General features: G+C 40.1%; 1 protein-coding gene across 1 annotated transcript in view; it reads right to left on the bottom strand.

Annotated features, from left to right (window-relative positions):
* Positions 1–344: 344 nt before the first annotated feature.
* The window catches only part of LRIG3 (leucine rich repeats and immunoglobulin like domains 3), a 61364-nt gene continuing 40046 nt past the window's right edge, over positions 345–21662 (bottom strand). The window contains exons 10-19 of the mRNA XM_007516658.2: positions 19375–19446; positions 14625–14696; positions 13693–13856; positions 10214–10534; positions 8931–9212; positions 6939–7391; positions 5587–5745; positions 2746–2889; positions 2371–2646; positions 345–994 (exon numbers count right to left, since the gene is read on the bottom strand). Of these exons, the coding sequence (XP_007516720.2) occupies positions 750–994; positions 2371–2646; positions 2746–2889; positions 5587–5745; positions 6939–7391; positions 8931–9212; positions 10214–10534; positions 13693–13856; positions 14625–14696; positions 19375–19446 (2188 nt within the window). The 3' untranslated portion in view covers positions 345–749. The remainder of the gene's footprint in view (positions 995–2370; positions 2647–2745; positions 2890–5586; positions 5746–6938; positions 7392–8930; positions 9213–10213; positions 10535–13692; positions 13857–14624; positions 14697–19374; positions 19447–21662) is intronic.

The following is a 21662-nucleotide window of genomic DNA, read 5'->3' as shown; positions in this document are numbered from 1 at the left end:
TACTGTAATTAAGGAAACATGGCTTGAGCAGTGATTTTAAGCAGTGCTGGTTGTACTATATTACACCAGACTATAACAACAAATCTCTTTTTGTTTGTAGTTAGAGTTAAATGTTAGGTACACTTAATGTACCTCGAATCTCTCTTGCTCCTTCTCATTTGTGATGTGGTTTCATTACACTAATCTGATGTGAGTCCGTATTACAATTCTGGAATATTTAATGGCCATTGTCAGCTCATATTTTAATGTGCTGAATCTAATTTTTTCCATTTTGGCCATGATAATATTAAACAATTAAGCCTGCAAATGTATTGAAAACAATGTTGTAGGGATAGGAACTGGTATCAGAATTACCCATTTTATTAAATGTAATGTGCAAAGTAAAATCAAGTGACCTCTATTTAAACAAGGTACAAGACAGGTATTATTTAAAATGCTTTAGTATTCATTTTCAATATAAAGAAATCTGGCATTATAAAAATACATAAAATAGGCATGGATTTATACCATTAACTTACATAAGATTTTTTTAAACAAAGCTATAAAATACTTTTAAAAGGTAATCTTATATGAAAGTTACTCCCAGTATAAATTTTTAATAACTTTTCGTAATTTTGGTCCATCTGTATAAATAACACATTTTGCCCTTTTAAAACTCACAACTGCATTTAAAAAACATAGGATTCTCTCTTTTAAATAAAAGTCCACTTGAGGTAGTATGTCAGCCCACTTCATTGGTTCCATTCAGTCTATGTGTCCAAGTCATAAGACTGAAAATTTGGAGTCCTGTGGTTTTTTAGGGCCTGTTTATAGGTGCATGTGTGATTTTCTCGCTGATAATCTGTCCTTTCTTTTCCATCTTCCTCTGATTCAGAGTCCAAATCTGGGGAAGAATGAGCTTTCAAGTAAAAGGCTCTTGGCTGACAATCTGATGGCTGTACAAAGCTTGAAAAGGCATCTTGATGAGATCTCCTTAGAGGCTTTCCAAATGTTCCTGAAAAACAAAGCCCTTGAGCCTTTAGGTCCTTTTACCAGCATGTAAATTAATAAAACACAGGTCAAATGAATGGGCATCTTACCCAAAAGCCCCAAATGTTTTCTCCAAGTATACATTACAGTACTTAACAGTATGTGTGTGTGTGTGTGTGTGTGTATGTGTGTGTGTGTGTGTGTGTGTGTGTGTATCTATATCTATATCTCAGTGTTATTGGGGTGGGGTGGGGGGCCACATAGGTAGTGGAGAGCTAGGGATCTCTGTACTTCTATTTATACCCACTGATAAATGCCCCACTCCTAACCACTTCCCATGGCCTACAGAACAGTAATCACTGTGCAAGGAAGTTCCCCACTATAAATCCTGCTAAGTCCTAAATTTAGTACTTTGGAGTCCACAGTTGTCCAGAAAGGCACTTGGGATAGTAGCCTATAAATTAATTGTTCATGAACTATTTGCTTGCAGGATCCTTTTTTGGGGTTTTTGAACTTAATGTCATATAAATATATGTTGATTTTTAATGATTCCGAGCTGAAATATATACGTGCCAATGCAACGCTGCTTCCATAAAATTAAAAACACAGAATCCTCATCTCTTCCCTTTATTCAGTTGGATCAAACTACTGCCTCAGTCATATGAAAGATATTTTCATTATTTTTTTAAAAGTGGAGTACAAACAATTAGATCATGACAAAAATTTCCTACAAGCTGGACAAAATATCTTCAAATTCTATTTTTAAAGCAAGACAAATTGTGGCTCAACCTCCTATGTCTCCATTCAGTGAGAAAATGATCTCGGCTTTTCTGGCCCAGTGTCCCCATGCACTAGACCAAGAAATCCACAAAAGAATCTTGGTGTCAGCCAGTGGATCCCGCAACCAATGCAAGCCCTAAGCATCTGATGACCTCTTTGCCAAAGGTAGCCAGTCCAGCTTGGCTGACAAGCTGCTGCTGCCAGGTAGAATGTGTCTACCCTCGGCTGTGACTTACAAGCCTCCAGACATCCCAAACCACAACCATGAAGTGCACACGACTCCACCCCAAAAGCTGCTGTAGTCCAAACCACTTTTTCCACATGGATGACAAACTGAGCTCCTAAGTCTCTCTCCAAACTCTTGTCTTCCTGATCATGCCACACACAGTGTTACCCAGAAAGATCCTAAGGCTCAGTTATGGACTAAATATATAATCACATAAAATCCTCCACATCTGACTTTGCTTTTAGAAACATGTACACTAATAGGAGGCCATGATAGTATCTAGGTTTTTTTTTTTTTTTTTTACCAGTTTTGCATTCAAAACTCTTATTGTTCTCCTACATGAAATATGTAGTAATGATCCTAAGTCAAGGTATTGAACAATTCAATAAACTTACCCATGAATGTATTACTTGAGGTTCCTAATGTTAACTCTGGACTTGTACTAAAATCTAAAGAGGACGTGTTGAGACACAAAGTTTTCGTTCTCGGCCCTTCATTCTGAGAGTAAGTAGAGGTGATTAACTTCCCTACATGGGAAGGCCATCTTACATCACTGACACTCTGTTCACAGGATTCTTCGGAGGGATGAGGACATGGGTAGCACTCCTTTTGCTTTATATAACTGGGCTCATAGTGCTCCATTAAAGCTGTTCTCAGGTCAGAACTGCAGCCTTTTGAATTTGAGGACAATATTAGAAGGAGGAAAGAGTGAATTTAACACTTGTAGACATTTTTCAGGAACTAGAACAAAACTCAAGAAAGTCACATACCTGTATGGTAAGCTTCAAAAGGATCTGAACTGTATATATTCCCCTTCAAATATACAGGACCTGGGGACCCCAGGAAGGGACAAAGGAATGGGTCCATGGCAGCTTCCATATCAGCTTCACTACTGTTGTCAATATGGCATGTCCCTTAAAATAAATTGTTGGTTACTGAATCAAATGCATTCAAATAATAGTCAACATTCTATTTTTCTGACATTTCTTCGTATATATAGATGAAAGTTTTAGCTTGTGAATCATAACAAGAAAGAAAAACAACTTTAGAGTAGCACTGAAACATTTTCTTGCAATCAATGGATGAGTAACTGAGTAAATGCATAATAGCTTACTAAAAAATAACTTGACTAATTACTGTACTGAATGTATTAATGTTGGTCTAGGCTCCACTTGGTTTCCAAGTAAACTAAACTACACATGTCAAAACTAAACAGTCAAAGTAATTTCTTTCTTTCTTTTTAAAAATATTTATTTATGTACTTATTCCCTTTTGTTGCCCCTGTTGTTTTATTATTGTAGTTATTATTACTGTTGTTACTGATGCCATCATTGTTGGATAGGACAGAGAGAAATGGAGAGAGGAGGGGAAGACAGAGAGGGGGAGAGAAAGATAGACATCTGCAGACCTGCTTCACCGCTTGTGAAGAGACTTTCCTACAAGTGGGGAGTCGGGGGCTGGAACCAGGATCCTTATGTCAGTCCTTGCACTTTGTGCCACCTGCACTTAACCCGCTGCACTACCACCCGACACCCCAAAAGTAATTTCTTAAACCCCATAATACCACCACCTCTTCCCTTCAGGATGGCAGGGGCTACCTGGACTAGGACTGGCTTAATCAATGTCCTAAATGTCCAGTTCAAGGAAGGGCTGGGTGGTTGTACACCCAATTAAATGTATATAGTACTATGTGCAAGGACCTGCTCAAGAAACTGGGTTCAAGGCCCCACTCCCCACCTGCCGTGGGAAAGCTTCACAAGCAGTGAAGCAGGTCTGCAGATGTCTCTCTTCTTTCTCCCTCTCCCTCTCCTCTCAATTTCTCTGTCCTATAGGCAAAAAAAAAAAAAAAAAAAAAAAAAAAAAAAAAAGCTCAGTCAAAAAATCAAATAATCTTATGATTATTCTCTTATATCTGGTAATTAGAGCTAAACAACCCAGAAAGATATCCTGGTTAGTAGCAGAGAGGATGCTGAAGTGGATTATGGGTGCCATGACATGCGCCCTGTGTCTGAGGAGCAGGAACTGGGCAATTGGAGCTGGATGGCAGTCCGAAAAGAAGCGAAAATGCCGAATGTGTTCTCAGCCATGCTGGTGCTCGCTGATGCTTCTCGAAGACCAATCTCTAGCCTCAGACTTCAAGTGACACAGCACTATGTCAGCTCCAGTTCTGTCCCATTAGGTATTTGTAAATATACAATGGTCCAGTAAACTCTGCTATGTTAACGTAAAAAATGGACTTGTGGTTGTTATTAGGAATTCACCACTCTGGGTTGATACTTTTAGAAAGACACAGAGACAGAGAGAGGGAGAGAAGGAAAGACATGGGAAAGACACATTACCAAAACTTCTTCCAGTGCATGGGGGCTACATTTGAACCCATGGCAAAGCAAACGCACTATGCAGAAAAGCTATTTTGCCCCCCCCTCCGCCCGCCACAGTATGTCAGTAAATCTGAGTCTTTGCTTCTTGTAATTAAATGAGTTTAACTAGAATGCATACCCACCCCACCCCACCCCACCCCTCAAACCAGGGCCTCCTCATACATACAAGCATGCTTTCTATCACTGAGCTATATCCTTTACCCTAATGAACACCAACTTTGGTGTTCAGATCTAGTCTTGTATCTCCAAACTCTGCGAAACACGTGTTTGTACAATTTTTGTCTAAACACTAACTAAACTGTGAAACTGAAAGCAAATATTCTATCCTCCCAACTACGGTCTACTACAGAGCAGACACTCACTAAACAGTTGTGGTTAAACATGATAAAATGTTTAAAAATAATGTCAATAGCTTCCACTTGTTTAGCCTTGAACCTGTGCCAAGCACCAGGTAGATTTTCATTATCACTTTCCCTAATTTTCACAACAATTTAATAGAGAAATGCTATAATTTACCCAAGGGAAATACAAGCAGAAACCCATGGAGAAAGTGTCAGGAGAGAGTCTAGAACTGAAACTGTGTGCTTATACTGTGCTGACTCCATTATTATTCCTAAAACCACACCATTCTTAAAGAATCAGAATTAGATTTCTCCAACAGTAAGAGCTTTAAATCACTTAACTTTTAAGGCCATGCATAAAACCAGTTATTATTATGACCAATGCACATTGACACTATTACACTGTATAAAATTCAATTAAACTTTAGTCTGTTTATCTTCTTTTACTTTCAGAAATATGAAAATATATTCTATTTTTTGATACTTGAGAGGGGTATAAAAGGAATTTCACAGCTTTGCTAGTGATCTTGCTTGGGCTTGGTCCTAAATTTCACTGTTTCAATTTCTAGTGAAAATACATGTTTGAGTTGTCCAAAACATTATCTTCTCTTGTTCTATTTTATACTTTTTTTTCCTTTTTTTTCTATTTGTATACTTTGTAGAGAGCTGCATGCATGCCAGATTTCACTGTTCCCAGGCTGCCCCTTCATTTAGGCAGAAAGAGAGACATGACAGCACTAGAGATTCCCCTGGTGCCAATGTAATATTGGGGCTCAAATCGGGGCCTCGGGTATGACAAGGCATGTGTCCTACTGGGTGAGCTATCTCTCCAGCTCTCCTAAGACTCTAAAAAAGATAAACATAGTTTGTATTCATTTTAAACACTTACCATTGCTGTCATGTTGTGGTAAGAAAAATCCACCTCCTGAAGAAGTGACAAACTGATGGTGGCTCCCACTTTCTGATGAGATATACCCATCCTGCCTGTCGGCGAGTGTTCCCTGAGATGACAAGTAACTGGGGATATCTGATGGCAAGTTGGTCTCATCTGTAATCAAACAAAAGCATTTGCATTTTATACTAACTAGGACTGACCAGAACTATTCCATCAGCTTTCACTGACAAATGCTACAAAATGTGCAGGGTTTTTGTGCAAACCAAATAAGCCTACTCCTGCAAAACCCATCATGATTGGCTATATTTGGGTGCTCTGGAAAGTATGAACTTAATTTTTACTTTAGCAACTGTAGGATGCCCCATCATTTTTTTTTTTTTTAGCTAGGACAGAGAGAAATGGAGAGATGAGGGAAAGACAGAGGAGGGGTTGGAGAAAGATAGACACCTACAGACCTGCTTCACCACCTGTGAAGCAACTCCCCTGCAGGTGGAAACTGGGGGCTTGAACCAGGATTTTTATGCTGGTCCTTGCGCTTCGCGCCACATGTGCTTAACCAGCTGCTCTACTGCCAGACTCCTGCCCCATCCAAATTTATAAGACAAGTATCAAAGTTTTAGGAATTTTCACGGGGTAGTATCTAAACTTGTCATTTTTGCTACATCTGGTTTTAAAGTCATTCATTGATATGAGTTTACACATTTTAACCAAGCCTTAGCTCCTTTCTCATTTAAATCAGAATCCACTAGAGTAGCCTGCATGAGCACATTGTAAGGCATTTGCACACACGTGCACGCACACACACACACACACACACACATCCAGCAACTGTGGCAGAAGGGATCAGGCAGTGACACCCCCTCCTCCCAGTAGAGAGTACATGTTACCATGCACAGGAACCCGGGTTCAAGCCCCTAGTCCAAAGCTTCACAAGCAGTGCCGCAAGTGTCTCTCTCTATTTTCCCCTTCCTTCTCAATTTCTGTATCTAACCTAAGTAATTAAGTAAATAATTTAAAAAAAGAACTATTGAAAAGCACAAATCTTGAAATCAAAAGACTGTCCCTGGCTCCCAATCACCATTCAGAAAGAAGTCACACTGTTTTACTCTGATTTCTGCTGTACCTCACAGTCAATAGGATATTTAGGGGAGGTCTTAACGAAAGATGATTTATTCAACAGTAGCTTTGTTTGAGGCTGGGGTATTATTTTTAGCTAGCCATACTTCTGCGACATGAAACAGATGACATGACCTTGACTTGCAAGACTCACATTCAAGAAGAAAATTACCACAGCACCACAAACACACATGACTATGGCACCTGGGGCCAAACTTCTGTTTACACACCTGTGTTGGTAATGCTGCAATCCTCATTCCTCCGCCTTGTGTGGTAGATGATGACCACCCACACGAGAGATGTGCCCACCACACAGCAAACCACTGCTATGATCACGACGCCCACAGTGGCCCATCCATCATCACTGAATGAGGAGGCAGTCATCTGGGGGGAGTCACAGGTTGGAGTGGGGATTACACTGAGGCTCATGCTGCCTCTCTCTGTGCCGAGGGTGTTAGACATTTCACAAGTATATTTCCCAGCATCACTGACATCTGAGTCCACGATGATGAGCAGCTGATTGCCTGCTGCAAAAAAGTGTCGCTCAGTGACCACCAAAGGGCTGTCATCCTTGGTCCAGTTCAATCTGGGAGGAGGACTACCTCCAGCGATGCACTGTAGCACGGCTGTTTCTCCCTTGGTCACAGTCCGGTCTAATAAGGGCCGCAAAAATGATGGTGTTTCTGAAATGACAGGTTATGTTTTTAATTTCCTAAATGAAATTAAGTTTTGTATATCACAAGATCTAGTTAGCTAGCACTCAAGTTTATTCAAATTGGAGCCTAGAATTTTATTCTCCCACAACTTAATGCACATAATTTTTTGAGAATTTAAACATGTATACAACATTTGGGACTTTGTTTTGTTACTTGGCAGTAATTTGCTCATAATACAAGTAAGGATAATATTTATTGTTTCTTTATCCCAATCTCCATCATTCTTGATGAAGATGAGGAATAGCTGGAAAAGGGTAAAGTAACAAAAAAAAAAAATACTTTTTTAAAAAAATTGGGGGATTCATGGTTTACTGTAAATACAATTGTTGGTACATGTGTAAAATTTCTCAATTTTCTGCAAGACAGTCTTAACCCCCCCACCTACGTCTTCCTCCACCATCATACTCTATGACCTGAAAATCACCCCCACTCGAGAGTAACACATCAAACCCAGTCCAAGTTCTGCTTTGTGTTTCCATTTCTTATTTCTCACCTTCTTAGACATTAAAAAAAAAACCAAACAAATAAACAAAAAACAGAAAATGAAGTGGCTGTGGAGATGGTTCACTGCAGATTACATGTACCAGAGTTTAATAGTCTGGCTTCTCTTTCTCTCATGTGAAAGTTTCTGTATTTATTTATTTAACTTATTTATTGGTTAGAGATGAAGAGAAAGTGACATGGGTGTGGGAAGATAGAGAGGGAGAAAGGTACACGCAGCACTGCTTCACCACTTGTGAAGTGTGCCTGCCCCCTGCAGTTAGGGACTGAGGGCTTAAACCTGGGTCCTTGTGCATAGTCATATGCGTGTGTTCAACCAGGTGCCTCACTCATGAAAACTCTCACTCAAAAGTCATTTTTAAAAAATCCAGAAAATGTATAAAAATAATTTCCAGCAGAAGAGCATGTAGATGGATGAGGGGGTTAAAAATCCAAATACTTAAAATGTTTAGAAGCACCTTTTCTGTACTTAAATGTCCAGCCCTAGATTAAATTCTGAAAATAATTCATATTTATTCTTTGGAGTTAACAGGTTAAATCTTTCAAACATTCAGGTACCATAGACATATTTGCATTTTAAAAAGCATTTGTTTTGGTCAAAGACAGACTGTGAACTCTGGCTTCCAGAGTGATGTTTTGAGAGAAAAAGAGTTGGTACTTCCCAATCTGTTTAAGTATTTGATTTCCTTATGTGTTCTTTATGGTATTATGATAACTGGTAGTGACTTCATCATAGGGCATGTAGAAAGTGATCTCTGCAAAGAGGGGGAGGCATAAACGCTTTACTTGTCGCCTTTGCTTAAAACAGTGGGTACAGGTTCACTCCACTGGCCAGATTTGAAGAGGTAACAGCCTTTGACTTCAAGGTCTGGAGAAATTCTCTGTTCTCCGAAGCAAAGGGCAGTGCCTCTCACCCTCACAATGTCTACCACTTCAGGCCTCTGAGTGAGCTATTAGTCTCTCTGAAACTAATTCACATCACAGAATCTGGAAACATCTCTTTACCAAGGACAGTGAGAGTTGCATTTGCAGAAATGCTTCCTGCACTGTTTTGAGCTGTGCAGCTATAGACCCCAATGTCCTCTATCTTCACATCCACAATAAAGAACACGTCGTCCTCAGGCATCACATGCATGCGTCTCTCCCTCGCAGCAGGGAAGTCTGTGCCCCCGTCCTTTTGCCAGGCTATCTGAGGGGCTGGGTGTCCCAGGGCAGCACACTCCAGGCGTGCCATGGTCCCGGCACGTATGGTGAGGTCCATGGGAGTCTTGGTGAATGAGGGAAACACTAAAATCAGAAAACAAGCATTAGTGCTATGGAATTTTAGAGGTTTGCGTTCATTGATTCACTCTTCTTTCTTACTAATGCTTACAGATTTCGCAGACAGAAGACAAGGGTTATTTCAAATTGCAAAAGAAGGAAACTAGAGTTGAGAGAGAGATTGAGACCCTTAAGTTTACAAGGGTACAAAAATGATTGAATCAGAATGACACCCAGATCACTTGATCCTAAGACTTTCTGTTATCTTCTGGTCATTTTTTAGTTTCCTAAATTATCTGGGAGATCTTGGGCAAATCAAGTAATCCTTTGTTTGCTGACCATTCACTTCATATATTTTTCTCTCTTACAGTTTCTCCTGGCTCTAGCATTCGATTGGGCTTTAAATGTGTGTTCTGCCCTATAATTTGTAACCCAAAGTTGTTCTGTAGTATGCCTCAAAAATAGAAATCATTTACTGAGTAAATGCATTCATCAGTCATATCTTAAAACTTTCTACCATGACTAAAATGGCATTTGATAATGACAAGGAGTATATTATAAAAAGCAAATGATTAGTCTTTATAAATAGCTAACACTTACTGCACTTACTACTATATTCCTGTCATTCTATGAAGTCCTTTTCACAAGTTACTTTATTTAATGATTTCCATACCTCTATAAAGTTGATACTATTATCCCTAGCTTAAAAGTACAGAAATGAAGGCTCAGAGAAGCTAAAAAATTTGAGAAGTCTCACACAGCTATTAGCAGGTCTGGCAAGATTCACACTTCTCCCTTCATGTTAGTACACTGTGACTCCCGAAGAGCAAATAGTGTCTGGTGTATGCTAAATACGATCAATACCTTCTATACTGTAATTGCTTGCAGTAATATAACTGGTGAAGAGTCTTAATTTGGAGGAGTGAGAAGTAGGGTAAGGAAGGGCAATATGTAATAAGAGAAAACCAGGTAGTTTCTGTTTCTAAAAGTTGTCTTTAGATGCAAAAGGAAAAAGTCAGATCACATACTATGCACCGTCAGCTTGGCTTTGACCGAGTAGGATGATCCAAAGTGATTGGAGATGACACACTGATATTTCCCCTCACTGGTAAATTCCACATTGCGCAGTCTAAGAATGGTGGTGTACTCCATCACCTCGCCACCTTGGGCCCGGAGGTGTGCATAATTTTCCATTTCAGCATCATGCAGTAGTTCATTGTCTTTTTTCCAAGCAAAAGTCATTGGGGAATCACTGCTGCTGGCAGCTGAGCAGATAAAACTCAAATTGGAACCTTTTATTGCCGACTGTGTTTCTGGCTGAACCGTGATCTGTGGTTTAGGAAAATCATCTGTTCAAAAGAGAGAGGAGGAAACAAAATAATATTAAGGCTTGAAAGTCTGAGAGCAACTCAGATTGGAACACCAAGAAACTCAAAACAAACAGTGGCTTAGGCTTTACCCTTTGTATATTTTACGAACTGACTAGCAGTCCCAGGGTAGAAATGATACCGTGAGAGCATGTTTAGAAAGTGATCTGTTCATTTCAAACAGACTGGAATCCATTTCTCAATCAGTATTAAAGCAAGAGAAAGCCGTTATTTTGAAAATATAGCTTATTAGTTCACTGCAGATTTCTAGTATTTTTCCCCATGAAATACAAAGTGAAATTAGTGAGGAGACTTCCAGTTTTTTTATATTTATTTTTATTTATTTATTCCCTTTTGTTGCCCTTGTTGTTTTATTGTTGTAGTTATTATTGTCATTGTTGTTGGATAGGACAGAGAGAAATGGAGAGGGGAGGGGGAAGACAGAGAGAGGGAGAGAAAGATAAGACACCTGCAGACCTGTTTCACCGCTTGTGAAGCGACTCCCCTGCAGGTGGGGAGCCAGGGCTTGAACCAGGATCCTTACGCAGGTCCTTGTGCTTAGCGCCACCTGCACTTAACCCGCTGCGCTACAGCCCGACTCCCGAGACTTCCAGTTTTATGCATCATCTTTAAGTGGGATTATCAGGGACTGTAATTTTCCCCCTGTTCTCTGCAAAGAGTAACACAATTAAGAAACCATATACCAGTAATGGTAATATGACTGAAGAGACTAATTAATACCCTACACATCTAAACCAGAATCCATATTAGAGAAAAAAAAGAAATCATTTTAGGCAGTGCAAGAGGGGAAAACAGTCTGCAGTGAAAGAAAAAGCTCCCAAACTCACTATGAGACACTGGTTTTAGCCTGGAGTTCTGAGGGACAATCAGTCAGGCCACTGTGCTACACTGTCAGAGCTACATGCTACATTATAATTAGAACTAAGCAACTCTTGCATTTCAAACAACTATTTTCAGTTCTCTGTTACTCTCTGGAAAAGTTACCTTTTTGAACTCTGGATTCTCAGAGATGATGTAAAACCAGAAGGAAACATCTTAGATGTATCAAAACTTAAGTGGAAAGCAAGGAGATAACAGTGGTTCTGCAAAAGACTTTGATGCCTTATGTGCTGAGGTCCTGTGTTCAATCCCCAGCACCACCATAAGTTAGAGCCAAGCACCATAAACCACTAGTTGTTCTGGTGGGTGGAGAAAACACACACACACTGTTCTTAAAAATGTCTATGTGAAGGGAGTCGGGTGGTAGCTCAGCAGGTTAAGCTAGAAGAAGAAGCGCATGTGGCGCAAAGCACAAGGACCAGCATAAAGATCCCAGTTCGAGCCCCCAGCTCCCCACCTGTAGGCAAGCCGCTTCACAAGTGGTGAAGCAGGTCTGCAGGTGTCTCTCTTTCTCTCCCTCTCTCTGTCTTCTCCTCCTCTCTCCATTTCTCTGTCCTAGCTAATGACAATGACATCAATAATAATAATTACAACAACAATAAAAAAACAGTAAGGGCAACAAAAGGGAAAATAAATATTTAAAAAAATGCGTGAAAATTAAAATGTTTGTGTGATGGTCTCAAATCCAATGCTGCTATTTTCCAGTGTCGTGCCTGTATGTAGCAATCAGCATGGTTTCTTCTGTATAATTACTCCAAAATCCTCATCTAGTAAATCAATGTTCAGATTCACAATGAAGACAGTGGAAAACCTATGGGTACTCTACACATGTCTCAGAGTAACTGAGAATTTATATCTTGAGGCTAGAGAACTGAAATAAGGGTCATGGAAAGGGATAGATTATGCCCTTACAGGTGGGTGCCAAAAGCTTCATTGATTCAAAACAACAGCAGTTGTTTTATTTCTAGAAAGTATTGGCACTGTTCAATGCTACAACCTAAAAAAAAAAAAAATTGTGCGCCCCCCACCCCATTCTTTACATAAGCAATTGTAAGAAAAGTTATTTTATGGGACCTCTGACATGTGATTTTATCACTCCCAGGCTTACAGCTATTATTATTGTTGCTGCTATTGTTTTTCAGATGGGAGACAAAGAAAGCACCTGAGCTTTCCCCAGTGCTGTGACATTCCCATGTGGTACTGGGGCTTGAACATGGCTGTGTGCATGGCCCAGCAGATAACCTATTTGGTGTGCAATAGCTCCAGCATATAAATAACATTTCAAGCATCAGTGTAAAGGGTACAATATCTTAACAAACAGGCTAAAATGTAGGGCAGTGCATTTTTTAAATTAGAACTTTATTTTTTTTTAACTTATCAGATAGATAGAAACAGCCAGAAATCGAGAGGGCAGAGGTGGTAGAGAGGAGAGAGACAGAAAGACACATGCTTTACCACTCACAAAGTTCCCTCCCAGCAAGTGGGGACTGGGGGCTCAAACCTGGATCCTTGCACATCGTAACATGTGCGCTCAACCAGGTGTACCATCACCCAGCTCCAGGAGTGCATTTTTATTTCAGGTAGTATGCACGTTTTTCCACAAAGTTCTCCATGACGGCTAGTAGTAGACCACGGCTCAGTGTAGTGGACAAAAGACAGCACCATGGAAGAAAGTCACATTCAGGACAGCAGATCTCTACTGCTAAACCTCTTGGGTGATAAGACAGTGGACCTCAAAGGCATTTATAATCAATTCAGACCTATCACATCATTGAATTCTTGTTCAACAGTTAAAATTTTTTACTGGTCTAACAATCCCTAGCTAATTTTTCTTTTTTCTTTTCTTTTCTTACTCAATCTGAATAGCACTTGTTCAGGGTTCAGTGTCCTCAGCCAGCCCATGTGAGCCTCTCAAGAGGCGCAGGAAGTGAGAAGAGCAGATAGCAGGGTTCCCATTTGTAAACACCAAGGTTTAGGGGGCTTAAGTAGAACTGCAGAACCATTCATAAATTCTCTTTTCACCGAACCATCCTGATGCCAAAACAAAAAGGAAGACCTTTTAGAAAAATCTCTCTCATCTGTCAAATTAAAATAGCCAGCAAGCTATGGATCTATTTTCATCTCCTTCAGCAGGCATAAAAGCTTTATTAAGAACATAAGTATACTCCAGACCATATTTGGACAAATGGTAGAGAAAAAAAAAGGGGGGGGTGAAATGGAAGGGCGATAGTTATACTCACCACACACAAAGCCATCTGGGCTGACAGCAAAAATGCTTCTTCCTTTTAGCAATTGAGGATGGGCACAACTGGCATTCACAAAGCTCTGAAAATTGTTTTCCACCACCCACTGTGGGAGCCATTTTAGTTGGCAATCACACAAAAGGCTTGATGTATTTAAATGCCTGAGGAGAGTAATTACATTCAATTTGTCTTGTATGAAATGCAGATTTCTACAAGTAAACTAAAACTCAAGTAAATATGAACAAAGCCATGAATGTGGAAACCAAATACACACATCCCATGTAATAGACATTCTATACTTCTTCTAAAAATGCAAGAAATGGAACTAGCATGACTTTCTGTGGCTGTTCTCACTGTCTTACTGAGATAGAAGTGTTGATACACCAGAAATATGGTACTACTGGAAACCCGCTATTGATCAGACTCTACTGTACCAGGACTCACAGATTTAGGCTGTAAAGTCAGAACAGAAGAAAAAACAACTCCTTTTATTACGCAATGCCTGAGACTGAACCCAGGGCCTTAGACATGCACATTATCACTAAGCCATCTCCCAATGCTGTATTTTTTTTTTTTTTTAGAAAGAGACAGAGAACAACCCAGGGAACAGAGAGTCAAGCACCAGTCCACCACTGATAGAGTTCTCCTTGCTGCTCTCCTGTGGTCTCAGATGTGAGGGAGGTCTTTTTTTTTTTTTTTTTTAGGGAAGTGTTTTATTTGTCACTGAACCTCACCTCCCTGTCCCCAAGGAACTCCCTTGTCAACAAAGGAAATAACCAATTCCTTTTGCTTTGCTTTCTGATATAAAAATGAAGTAATGTTAAGACTGTCCTAGATACTTTTCACAGATACATAATCTAGAGAGATACACCTAGAAGTTCCCTCTTAGGTTTGATGGGAAACTCTTAACATGAAGAAGACAGGCTTACAATTGCTGAAGTTTCTTCATCTGTGAAAATGCATTGCCTTGTAAGGACATGATTGCGTTGTCACTCAGGTCTCTGAAAACAACCAAATTAGATACATCAGTGGAAACCGTGACACGGTTGTGCCTTCAGACAAAGGGTGAGTCCACACCGCCCACCTCATTCCTGAAACAAATGGTCTATATACTGACACACAGACAGAATTATTCCAAAAGAACCCAGGAGGAAGCTTAATTTGAAAATCAAGACTATCTGTAGCAGAGGTAGATTCTGGAATGGTTGAATCACTTGGCCTTATCATGTACAGGTTATCTGACTCACAAAGGCCCAAACTGTCCCATTATATAATTTTACTGCATTCCCATTATTCAAGTTAGTAACCACTGGAAACTTCTAAATATACAAATAAAATTCTCCATAAATATGCTTTTAAAATAACCAGCAAATACATGGCATTTTCTATGTTATACACTGTGCTAAATGATTTACAAATATTATCTTTATATGTAAATTCTTTATAGAAACTCTCCAAAATGGTATTGATATCTTCCTTAGAGGATGAAAAGGCATTTAAGATTTGAGCCCAATATCTCTCTCTTACTTCCTCCCTTCCTTTTTTTTTTTATTGCCACCAGGGCTATTGCTGGGTTCAGTACTGGCACTATGCATCCACTGCTCCTGTGGCCATTTTTTTTATCTTCTTTCCTTCCTTCCTTTCTTTCTCCCTCCCTCCATCCTTCCCCCACCTTCTATCTATTTTACTTAAAAGGACAGAGAAATTGAGAGGGGAAGGTGAGATAGAGGGGAAGAGAGAAAGATACCTTCAGACCTGTTTCACCACTCATGAAGTGTATTCCCTGAAGGTGGGGGTTGGGGGCTCAAACCTAGGTCGGTCCTTGTACATGGTATTATGTGAGCTTATTAATCAGGTATGCCACTGCCTGGCCCCAAGTTTAATAATTTTCAACTTCAAAACTTACACACTTTTTTTTTTAAGATGTATTCATTTTTGAATGAAGGTGAGAGATAGGGGAGAGACAGAGAGGATAGATACCTGCAGCATTGCTTCACTTACTGTGAAGCTTCCCCCCTGCAAATGGGAACCAGGGGCTTCAACTCAGATCCTTGCTCATGGTGACATGTACTTTAGTGGTATAACACCACCGAGCCCTAAAACCTGTACTCGTAGTAATTACTAAATTATTCTACCTTACCTAAAGATGGTAAAGTGTTCAAGTAAATGTACATGCTATCGATTGTCAGAGAAACACAAGTAAAGTCAACAATGAGATACTACTTCACTGCTGTGAGAATGTCAGACATCAGAAAAGGTAGCAGCCACAAATGCTGGAGAGGTTGTGGGGACAAAGGAACCCTCCTGTACTGCTGGTGGGAATGTCAGTTGGTCTAACTCCTGTGGAGAGCAGTCTGGAGAACTCTCAGAAGGCTAGAAATGGACCTACCCTATGACTCTGCAATTCTTCTCCTGGGGATATATCCTAAGGAACCCAACACACCCATCCAAAATTATGTGTGTATATCTATGTTCATAGCAGCACAATTTGTAAAAGCCAAAACTTGAAAGCACTAGGTGTCCAACAACACATGAGTGGCTGAGAAAGATATGGTCTATATATGTGGTGGAATACTACTCAGCTATGACAAATAGTGAACTCGCCTTCTTTACCCCACCTTGGATGGAGCTTGAAGGAATCATGTTAAGTGGGATAAGTCAGAAACAGAAGGATGAATATGAGGTGATCTCACTCATAGGCAGAAGTTGAAAAACAAGATCAGAAGGGAAAACACTAAGCAGAGCATGGAGTGGAGCTGGTGTACTGCACCAAAGTAAAAGACTCTTGGGATTTCAGGTCCTGGAACATGATGGCAGAGGACCTAGTGAGGGTTGTATTGTTATGTGGAAAACTAGGAAATGTTATGCATGTACAAACTACTATATTTTTTTCCCTTTTTATTGCCCTTGTTTATCATTGTTGTTATTATTATTGTTGTCACTGCTGTCGTCATTGTTGGATAGAAAAGAGAGAAATTGAGAGGAGGGGAAGACAAGAGGGAGAGAGAAAGGCAGACACCTGCAGACCTGCTTCACTGCTTGTGAAGTGACCTCCCTGCAGGTGAGGAGCTGGGGCTCAAACTGGGATTCCTTTACATACCAAGTGCGCTTAACCTGCTGCGCTACCACCTAGCCCCCCAAACTACTGTATTTTATTGTCTGTAAACTATTAATCCCCAAATAAAGAAATTAAAATAAATAAACTGAATAATTTAAGTTCCATCTTTAAAAAAATGTACATGCTAAAACACAGTCTCTCTTTTCATAGAGGATCTTTTTTTTTTTTTTGCCTCAGGGTTATAGCTGGGACTTGGTGCTCACACTAAGAGTCCACTGCTCCTGGTGGCCACTCTTTCCTTTATTTATTTATTTATTTTATTCAATAGGACAGAGAGAAACTGAAAGGGGAGGTGTAGATAGGGAGAGAAAGACAGACACCTGTAGACCTGCTTTACCACTCGCGAGATGTCCCTGCTGCAGGTGGGGAGCAGGGACTCGAACCTGGGTCCTTGTGCATAGTACTCTGCACTTAGCCAGGTGCATCACTGCCCGATCCCCCTCATACAGGATGTTCATAAAAATGAGAAAATATTCTTGACTCATTTTATTTTATTTATTGTTACGTTTACTTCTTTTGGATACAGACAGAAATTGAGATGGAAGGGGAGACAAAAAGAGGGGGGAGAGAGGGAGAGAGGCCTGCAGCACAGCTTTGCCACTCTATTTTTTTTTGTTGTGTTTTTTTTTAATATTTTTTATTTATTATTTATTCCCTTTTGTTGCCCTCGTTGTTTTATTGTTGTAGTTATGATTGATGTCGTTGTTGTTGGATAGGACAGAGAGAAATGGAGAGAGGAGGGGAAGACAAAGAGGAGGAGAGAAAGACAGACACCTGCAGACCTGCTTCACCGCTTGTGAAGCGATTCCCCTGCAGGTGGGGAGCCGGGGGCTCGAACCGGGATCCTTCAGCCGGTCCTTGCGCTTTGCGCCACCTGCACCCAACCCACTGCGCTACCGCGGACTCCCAGCTTTGCCTCTCTAGAAGCTTCCCTCCCTGTAGGTGGGAACCAGGAGTCTGAACCCAGGTCCTTGCACACTGTACTGGATGGCTACTGTCCAGCATCAACTATTATATTTTTAAGGAGTATTTACAAGCAGTATGAATTTTAAACTCTTCACAAATATTAACACTCTGTTTTTCCTTTACAGGGTATAAAAAAGATCTGGAATGAGCCAAGTGGAAACAGAAAACAGAATGAAGAAATTGAACACGGGTAGAAAAAGAGACTGGGAGAGTCAAGGTTTAGAAAAACTGAAGCAGAGGTTAATACTCCACGGACCCCACTAATTCCAGTTTCCCAGAAATGAAATGGGCCCGATGACAAATTCTTTTGGCTAATTTCCCCTTGAAGAAAAAAAAAAGTTTCAATAAGAACAATACTGGCTCATCTTTCCAAACTGTTTTGTGGAGTCGTCCTACTGCACTGTCTGCATGGCGAGCAATGCAAATCACCCCTCAAACTAACAGGTAAGCTAGACAACAACAAGGTAGTTCACAGTTAGTAGTTGACTAACTCTAAATGCAGAGCTCCAGTGAAAGTACACCACAGGTCCCTATTTTAAACTTTCACTTCTCTTGTCTAAGTTCATGCATGTTAAAACCTTTAGCTGCCTACATTCCTTCTAGTCAGCATAGACATCATCTATAGTCTTTTGTACTTTTACTATTAAGGAGGAAAGCATATGCCTGCTGTTAGAAGCAGTTGGCTGTTTCAATACACATACAGGTTTGGCTAGCAAGCTAGGCTGACTAGCTTGCTCTTCTATTGTTTCAATATATAAGTGTCTAAATGTCATCTCAGAAATGTGTGCCATGGTTCACTGAGGCAGAGACTTGAAGGCGGGAGCACTAGTGATGTAGGGAAAACATGTCAGCAAGGGTCCCCTGGCCTGATTCCTGCTTCTGCTAGTTGCCGTTGGGTTAGTAGCAGAAGAATATAAGCCAAAAGGAAAAAAAGGAGAAAAAAAAAGAAAGAAAGGCAAATGGGTTTTACATTTTATGATTAGACAACAACCAGCAGAAACGAACTAATACAAGTTCTCAAATTCATGTTAATAGTCTTTCTAAAAGGTTATGGAAATTTTCCTTCTCGATCTTTAAAATCCAAGTCACATTATTACTGATGTATAGACATAGAGTAAGGATTTATTTATGGTTTGTCCTGTCCCATACTTGTCTTAAACATAATAACCATCATTTCTTTTGAGGGTTAAGTATACGTATATGTGTATATGTGTGTATATGTGTATATATATCTTTGCATACATACTTATGTATACATACATATATATATACATACACACACATATAGTATAATGCCTGACGTAATGGGTGCACAATAAAAGGTAGTTTATTTTAAACTAAAACATAGCACTTGAGAAAAATAACTAAAACTTAGTAGTGACAGAGAGCAATACCTATAAATGCAAAGGGAAAGCTGTACCTGTATAATCTCACACAGGTGGAGATATAGGAAGGCAGGTAGATAACAGGCAGATGTGTAAATACATTTTATAATACTGAGAAGGCAACAAAAGTCCTTGTTGGTTTATCTTTATGATACAGAAGTAAATAGCCATCTTAGAACACCCTTAAGATAACTAAATTCATATACTCACAGATGTTCTAATGCATCCAGACCAGTGAAGGCTTTTTTGGTGATAGATCGAATCCTGTTGCCTTGGAGTATCCTAGAAAACAGTAACAACAAAAAATATTGGTGCAGGTAATAAAAAAACCAGTTGGGGGGTAGAATTCTCATTTAAAAAAAGAAGTTTTCAAAATCATTTATGAATATTTTTTCTTCAGTTATATAGTATGTGCTTATTTAAAATGTATCCAAGCTACCTTTGTCAGTAATATAGCTCTGCATAATTAAGAATGTGACAGCTAAAACAGGTGTTCAAAACATCATGCTGAAATTTAAAGCAGTGGCTTTTTTCCCCCACCAGGGTTATTGCTGGGGCTCAGTGTCTGCACTAAGAATCCACTGCTTCAGCCATTTTTTCCTTTTTTCTTTTTTCCTTTCAACAGAACAGAGAGAAAATGAGAGGGCAAGGAAGACAGAGAGGGAGAAAGAAAGACACCTCCCAACACATCCATCTAAAAAGATCTGTGTACACATATGTTCTTGGCAGCACAATTTGTAATAGCCAAAACCTGGAAGCAATCCAGGTGTCCAACAACAGATGAGTGGCTGAGCAAGTTGTGGTATATATACACAATGGAATACTACTCAACTGTAAAAAATGGTGACTTCACCGTTTTCAGCCGATCTTGGATGGACCTTGAAAAAATCATGTTGAGTGAAATAAGTCAGAAACAGAAGGATGAATACGGGATGATCTCACTCTCGAAGTTGAAAAACAAGATTAGAAAAGAAAACACAAGTCGAACCTGAAATGGAATTGGAGTATTACACCAAAGTAAAAGACTCTGGGGTGGATGGGTGGGTGGGGAGAATACAGGTCCATGAAAAATGATGAATTAAATAGTGGGGGTTGTATTGTTAAATGGGAATCTGGGGAATGTTATGCATGTAAAAAAAAAAAAAAAGAAGTAGAAACGCAAAGCAGAAATTGACTGAGTTTGGAGTATGGCACCAAAGTAAGAAAGCAGAAGTACACTAGAGTTTGCAGTGAGTACCTCCCTAATACTTCCTCTCCACTTTTCCAAGCTTTGGGTCCACGATTGCTCAACAATTTGTTTGGCTTTGTATGTTAACTCTCTTTTCAGTCACCAGGTTCCAGGTGTCATCAGGATGCCAGCCAGACTTCCCTGGATTGAAGACCCCACCAATATGTCCTGGAGCTCAGCTTCCCCAGAGACCCACCCTACTAGGGAAAGAGAGAGGCAGACTGGGAGTATGGACCGACCAGTCAACGCCCATGTTCAGCGGGGAAGCAATTACAGAAGCCAGACCATCTACCTTCTGCAACCCACAATGACCCTGGGTCCATGCTCCCAGAGGGATAGAGAATGGGAAAGCTATCGGGGGAGGGGGTGGGATATGGAGATTGGGCGGTGGGAATTGTGTGGAGTTGTACCCCTCCTACCCTATGGTTTTGTTAATTAATCCTTTCTTAAATAAAAAAATAAAAACAAAAAAAAAAAAAGAAAGACACCTGCAGACCTGCTTCACCACTCATGAAGAGCTCCCCCTGTAAGTAGGGAGCAAGGGCTCGAACCCAGGCTTCTGTATGATGATATATGCAGTTAACCAGGTGCACCAGTGCCTGGCCCCCAAGCAGTGGCTTTCAAAGTCTTTTAAGGAAGAGGTAGAAACTTTATTCCAACTAAGTTGGAATAGTAGTAAATAAAGTTTAGTAAATAAAGCAGATAATTGTGGATTCTTTCCCAGCATACCTTGCACCTCCTCATGGATACCTTCACCAAAGAGAACTTTAGCGCTAAATGTGACTCAGTTTGAAAACCACAAACTTGGGGGCCCAGGTGACAGTGCACAGAGTTAAGCGCACATAGTACTAAGCTCACGGGCCTGTCCAAGGATCCTGTTTCAAGTCCCTGGCTCTTCATCTGCAAGGGGGTGAAGCAGGTCTGCAGGTGTCTTTCTCTCTCACTGTTTTCCCCCTCTCCTCTCAATTTCTCTGTGCTATGCAAAAAAAAAAAAAAAAAAAAAAGTTTTTTTTAAACTGCCACAGGAGCAGTGGAATTGTAGTGCAGGAACCAATGCCCTGGAGGCTATAACAACAACAACAACAACAAAACTGAAAACCAGAAACCTGAAACACAGAATTTAGTCATCAGTAAGGTCATTTGATGGTTAAATGTAAACATGCCTTTATACTGTATTGTTTACAACAACCTCAAGTATCATTATTAAAATATGTTGTTACACTAAGGAAGATGATAAATAAAGCCACCATACTCAAGGGAAAGAAGCTAC

This window comes from Erinaceus europaeus, chromosome 7, assembly GCF_950295315.1.
Source record: "Erinaceus europaeus chromosome 7, mEriEur2.1, whole genome shotgun sequence".
Lineage (NCBI taxonomy): Eukaryota > Metazoa > Chordata > Mammalia > Eulipotyphla > Erinaceidae > Erinaceus > Erinaceus europaeus.
This window is presented reverse-complemented; position numbering and strand designations above follow the sequence as displayed.